We start from the raw sequence: 6,636 nt of genomic DNA on the forward strand, positions 1-6,636 counted from the left end.
AGCTATTGGCTATTCTAGGTGTCAATCACTGGCAGACCCGAGTCACAATGAAATCCCCAAGAGAAAGAAAAATAGTGTGTGCTCAGGTCCATCACACATTCTATAAACTTCCTGGACTGGTATAGAACGGATATGACATTTGACTAGTTGTGTTCTCAGAGGACTTGGATGACTTGGGTATGACTTTTGACAGTCTTCAGCGAACGGTACGCTAGAGCTTAGGGTTATAATAAATATCAAATTGCACCCTCTCTGCAGAGTAAGAAAGTCTCTCTAATAACCTACAATACGAGGCAACCAAAACAGTGTGTTTTAGATGGCACTTACCCTTGATAATGCACGAACAAGTTGTAGAATCTAAAATAAATAAACAAGCAAACAAATAAAATGACATTGTGATGGTCAGACATTTTTAGGATTTAAGAATAGAGGAAACATCAAGCAAAAAAGATTGTAATACATTATAAGAAATACATTGGTTTTCACCTAATTTGTATAATCTGTGCAGTGTTAGTCCTCAATAGCATGTGTATGTAAACACTGCCGTGTTGCCTGTGTGTTTGCTGGTCATTGTGTTAAGCCTAGCCTCCATCTGTAATTCAGCATCGTGATTTCTCTGCCTGTTTTCTGATCTTTAGTGTTAGTTATTATCGTTAACTTGTTTCATTGTTATAACCTGCTCCCTTTTCTCATTGTTTGCTTGTTTTGTTTGTTTAAGATGCATTCCCGGACTCTACGTGTTGGATCTATGACCCTGGAACTTAACTACGACTCTGATTATGGATTTTCCTCTCAATGAATCTTGGTATTTTCAGGGTCTGCATCTACCTCATAATCATTCCATGTAACTCCACCTATGTAGAATATTCAAAACAATGTGGCACATGTCTTGTATGAAAAAATAAAATTAACAAAGTAATAAATATACTGTTACTTACTCTGTATGTTTGGGCACTTTGGGATGCCAGCTAGTAAAAAAAGAGCAATTAACTCTTTAGAACATTGTCATTTTAAAGAGAGCTTTAGATATAAAAAACAAAATGCTCATTTACCTCTAGACAGTTTGAGATCCATACCTGACAATGATTCATTCCAGTTGCATATTTTATAACAGATGTCCACAAAGTCAATTGTTCTGATAAAATATGTTGTATAGGAATCTTTGCAGGTATAGTTCTCACAAAACTTGGTAATATTATCTGTTTCGTTTGAGTTGTTCAGCTAGAAAAAGCAGAAGAGACGACACAATGACTTTAGACTTTACAGTGAACACACAGTCTATGACACAAGCCCATATGACCTGCAGTCCTAGAATTTTATGTGTAGTGTCCTTGAGCATGAATCAAGCATCAAATATGCAAATATAACTTGCAGTACCCTTGCAAAGCGTTTCAGGATATTTCCATATGTCCACATAACTTTTTCAAGGCAATCAGTGCAGTTCCTTGCATCATTCCTACATTCATTCTTAAGTCTTTCTCCATTCTGCTTCCAGGTGGAACAAAGAGTATTTATGACAGAGAGTAAAATATGCTCGTCCTAAAAAAGAAACCCAAGAAGAAAGAAAAATGATTAACTTCTCATGACAAAATGTTGTGCAAACCTTGAGCCAGCTTTTCAAATTAAGTTTTAAAAGCTTAGAAGGAATCAAGAAACAATGGTGAAAATGTAAGCCATCACCCCTAGTGGTTCAGGAAGAATAATACAGGTCATGATCATATTTAATCATAATTGTTTTTGCAGTTGAGGTGAAATCAGTGTGGCAACGTTTTATTTGACTAGACACTATTGTTTCTGTTATATCTAGGTTTTCTTATAAATAAGAGTAATTCTCTAAGTGTCTCTCCATTACCTAAACTAATTCCTAATAATGAAAGTAATAATTATATAAGTGGATATAAAATGCAATTTTATTGTGGAATTCACTCATAACAGTTTTGTAATGTACTGTAACTCATTCATATTCTTTGGGGGCCAGCAATCAAATTTTACTTTTATTTTAATAAGGTACTTCTATGCATGACAACTATACAAAGTCTGTATAAATGATAATGTATCCATAAATGTAATTGTTTTTTGTGTTTTCCACACATTGTACTGTATGTTACTCTTGGTAATGCACTAGAGCTGTTTGAGTATATTAAACTAAAATTACATAATATTATTTTGTCATTATCCATAGAATATAAATGTATTATGTAAACATGGCTGCTTCATCCTACCTTTTCAGATTCAGCAGGAGGTGTGAAGTTCTTGACCGCAATCCAATGGTCTTTAAATAAACATCTTGTCTATATATATTAAAAAACAATACAAATGTTAACCAAGTGTGTAAATATAAAACACACAAATAACTAATTAATGAATATAATCTGGTTGTAAAAAGTCCTGATCTCAAAATAATCTTAATTTAAGAGTCCTTGTACATTTTAGGGAACCCAGACTATGTCAAAGACTTAATATCAGCACCATCATACACCTTTTGGTGAGGATGTGCTTATTCTGCACAAAATGGATAAATCTAACTATCACTGGGCAATATAAACCTCTCTGATGAATTACTTAAATACTGTACTGTCACATTAAAAAATAAAAATTCCATTTCCCTAGACTTAATATTGTTGCTTTTTGTCTTGTATATTTGACTAATACATATAGCAATACATGAGTTATAAGTATTAGTATACCTACTGATATTTTTGTCAATATATATTACATTTATGATTTAAAAATTTAATAATAATTTAACAAAAATGATTAATAATGAAATACTTACTATGTTTTTACGAAAATTATTTTCACATTCTGCATCACAGACCATGAGTCTTAAAATAAGTCCCTGTGAAAAAGGAGAGGAGATCATGTTTAGACTAAAACCTGTAGACACTGGAATTCTAATGCTAATCTGATTTATGCCTTTCTTCTCATGCCCATTTACTTTAAATTAATGCTATCATTTTATGCTCTATATGCTCTTATTCATGTTTACATAAAACAATTTTGAATTATTACTTTTGAATGTGCTGTACTATTAAACTTACATTGTCTTGGCTAATACACTTTCAATTAACTAACCATATTTACAAAAAGTGCACATAACATGTATCTTTAGTACAAGGAAGAGTTTTATTCAGCATTAAGACCCATGTCCTTATAAAAGCAAAAATGCATGCACTGCATTTGCATCTTCATAACATGAGAGAACTTAGAGCTAAGGAGCTACTTTTTAATCAAACACATTCAGACCTTTAGATGATCAGGACGAGATCACCAGGACATCAGATCAGAAGGTTAAGATACATGTGAGCTGTGACATAAAAAGATGCGTAAGCATCATATAAACTCACAATTAACACAGTGCAGAAGGCTTTGCTGCTCATTACGGCGTTGTTGTAACCATGAAAGCTCATGTCCTTATGGTCCTGTGTGCCTTGGTAAAGAACATGGATGGGTGAAGAAATGGTATAGCCAAATAACTAAGACCACTGGTTTCTGTAGGAGAGGAGAAAAGAAACCTTTTCAACGCCCTTTTCAGTGTATTATGTCAGTTATCTCTGCAGATTCAACCCTTAAGTGATTTCTTTGTGAAGCTCAGATTTCCAGGGATTTCACAAATCCACTTAAAGGTGTCATTTTTTATTATCATAGAGGGGCAAAAAAGCAGTTAATTGAATAAGTGTCACGGAACGCTCCCCTCTCACTGGTCTACATTGTTCCAGCCTCTGTTCTCTGTCACGTTCCCCGTTTCCCTAGCAACCAGGGGTCTGTCTCCAGGATTCCCTGCGCTCCCTGCTAAGTTATCCTTTCTGTCTGTTTTGCTTTACCTGTTCATGTTTGCTAGTTGTCTGCTGTTCGCTCGTCTGTTCTACTGTCTCTCTGTGTTTTCGTCTACGCTGCTTTCCCCGTTAATATTTGCTTGTTTGATTCCGCTCTCTTTCCTCGTCCGGTGTTCCTCCATCGCATCGCTTGTTTGTTTCGTCTTAATATATATGCAAGTGTTATTTGGTTTTCTTTGAGTTTTATTAATTATGTTTTTTGTCTTGGTTGTTGTTTGGCTAAAGTATGCAGTCCAGATCAGTGTTCTCCCTGCGTGTCCTACTTTAATACATCTTCGCTGTTCTCCGTTCATGTTTCCTTAATGTTTACTTCCCTGCTTCCCTAGTTCTCGCCCTCACCCTGTTAGCCTGTTACTCTTATCTTATCCTGTTTGTTCCTTGTTATATTCTGTATTGTTAGTCTGTGTCTGTAATTAAACATATTTAGTTATTCTATCCCGTCCGTCCCTTCTATTATGGATTCCCTATGTAATTCACTTCCGTCTCATGTCCAAGGCGCCGACACCCTCGCGTTACATTTTCATGCTGCCTGTTATTTTGCACATAACCTGTTTTCTGTTGTGTCCCTCACTGTAACCTCTTGTGTATTTTTCGTTTGCTATGTTTTCCCGGACTCTCCCTGTTGGGCTCACTGACCCTGGACCGTTGCCGATTTGTCCTTTAATAAATCTTCTCAGCGCATGCATCCGCTACGTGATCGCTCCACGTTAAAATTATATATGCATAATATTGTCATTATTATTAGTAGTAGTAGTAGTAACAATTATAGTAATGTAACAGAAATACGTTTATTGTATTATTATTATTATTATTATTATTATTATTATTATTATGGTTAAAAGTGGTATGGTTAATATGGAGGATTGTAACCGGACCGATGTATTTATATGATTAAGTGAACACCCGAACAACGTTCACTCTCTTTGTTCTCTCCACATTAGTTAGTTGCATAGTTCGAAAGCCGGACTGAAACAACACATACGGACTTAATCACGTTTGAATACATTAACTATATTTTCGGATGCTAGTAGGACAAGTTTAAAAAAGACCTTACCTTCAGTCAAAATTACGATGCTGAACGTACAGCTGAATTTCTGGCTTTTGTTTTTAAAAGTAAGACAGTCCTGCTTTTGGTCGGATGCTAAAACTCTCAATTGACATTTCTGCCCTCACTCAAATCTCAGTTCCCTTTTCTATAGGCTTTGAAGTCTCCCCTGGACGTAGCGATTTACTTTCGATCTTGAAACCGCTCGACGTTTTATCAAGCTCGGCCTTGGGAAGCCCCCATGTGTTCAGAGATGTCACATTAAAAGCCCCCAGAATGTGCCAGGCGGAAGCTTTCGAGGACAGGTCATAATTTTTCACACTTACCCAAACGAGAAGCGTAAGTTGTTGGACCACATTATAATGGCTCGCATGTCATTTGGCGTACACACAGTCTATGACCCGCGCACGTCCTGTCCTCTCTGTCGGGGTACAGAGACCATCCAGCACCCAGTCGTCTGCCCAGTGCTGCGCTATTAATTAGTGCCGCCTCATGCTGCTGACTAGCCTGACATTCAGTGTCCGCATGTGGCTCAGTCAAACCTGTAGCTCCAGTGGACTCAAACACATTGACCCTCTCCAGCTACTCCAACATCAGCAGTCTTGTTCTGTCCCAAGGGTAACACAGAGCACAGTATGTTCAGTTAGCACTACTGATAGCAGCGGCAGACTACAGTGACTCCCCTATTCCTGTTTGGACAAGTAATCTCTACCACTCCAGTATTTCTCACAAGTACAAAAAATTGTTTATACATCAAAAATACTAAACTCCTCTAAAATATGTGCAGTGTATATCACAGCTTTTGGAGCCAAGAATGCAGATTATTAAGTTAGCTCTTTCAATCTCAGATCTCCTTCTAATAAGTTATTCTTAATTTATTACTTCATTACATGTCAGAGACTTCATTTTATGCTTTTAACAGAGATCTGTCTAAACGAATGTAACAGTTCAGCGGTGTTAATTTGTAACGTGGGGAGGCTTGGCAGGACACAATGACGTTTATTAATTAACATGAAAGACAATGTAGCGCTTACGATATAGCAAGGTTAAACACCGACACATCCACAATTAAACGAGAGAATTATATACATGCACACTGACGCGGCAAAACGAGGAGCAGGTGTGAAACACGGGGAGGGCGTGGCCCTACGGACGAACGAATACACACACAGGGAGACGTTTGGGCGGAAGGACCGTACCGTGACATAATTTAATTTTCTCCATAAAACTTCAATTTTGTAACTGCCCCACGAGCATAAAGAGAAGGTGCTGGATTAGCTATCATATTTAAATTATCGTGGAGCAGGACGCACAGAATTCCTCGATACGGTGAAACATTTATTAATGAAAGACACAAACAACAATGGCGGCACTCAAACAATACTAACAAAAGACATGTCCCTGGCCTCGTCAGACACGCGGGGGTTCACTTCTGCCCCGGTTCTGGACATGCTCTTCCCCTGAACGATCCTCCTCATTCCTTCCGCTTTAGGAGCGTCCCAGAGGTGATTTGCCTCCGAGGCTTTGGGCAGACCCCTCCAGTCTCGCTGGCGAGTCCGCTCATGGGAAGGAACTCGGGCTACAGCTCTAGATCCCAATAGCTCCACACCACCAACCTCGATACAGTGAAACATTTATTAATGAAAGTCACAAACAACACTGGTGGCACTCAAACAATACTAACAAAAGACATGATTTCCATAGTTAACACAACATATTACACAATAACACTTAACAATGACTACATACATGTTT

The 6,636-nt window shown here is 37.5% G+C and overlaps 1 protein-coding gene across 4 annotated transcripts; it reads right to left on the reverse strand.

Moving 5' to 3' along the window:
- Positions 1–26: 26 nt before the first annotated feature.
- On the reverse strand, positions 27–5,494 carry LOC145654002 (uncharacterized). Of its 4 annotated transcripts, none has more exons than XM_081708676.1 (8): positions 4,891–5,201; positions 3,348–3,430; positions 2,777–2,839; positions 2,223–2,291; positions 1,378–1,539; positions 1,053–1,221; positions 939–968; positions 27–357 (listed from the first exon to the last, which is right to left on the reverse strand). In XM_081708676.1, the coding sequence occupies exons 2-8, from the start codon at positions 3,408–3,410 to the stop codon at positions 212–214; spliced, it is 702 nt and encodes a 233-aa protein (XP_081564802.1). In that variant the 5' UTR covers positions 3,411–3,430; positions 4,891–5,201; the 3' UTR covers positions 27–211. The 4 variants fall into 4 exon arrangements, with proteins under 4 accessions (XP_081564802.1, XP_081564801.1, XP_081564800.1 ...); XM_081708675.1 differs by lacking the exon at positions 4,891–5,201 and adding an exon at positions 5,208–5,494 and having other exon boundaries at positions 28–357; positions 3,348–3,492; XM_081708674.1 differs by having other exon boundaries at positions 29–357; positions 3,348–3,492.
- Positions 5,495–6,636: the final 1,142 nt, after the last annotated feature.

Source organism: Electrophorus electricus, unplaced genomic scaffold (assembly GCF_041902795.1).
Source record: "Electrophorus electricus isolate QZ-2024a unplaced genomic scaffold, ASM4190279v1 Scaffold106, whole genome shotgun sequence".
In the NCBI taxonomy this organism is placed as follows: domain Eukaryota; kingdom Metazoa; phylum Chordata; class Actinopteri; order Gymnotiformes; family Gymnotidae; genus Electrophorus; species Electrophorus electricus.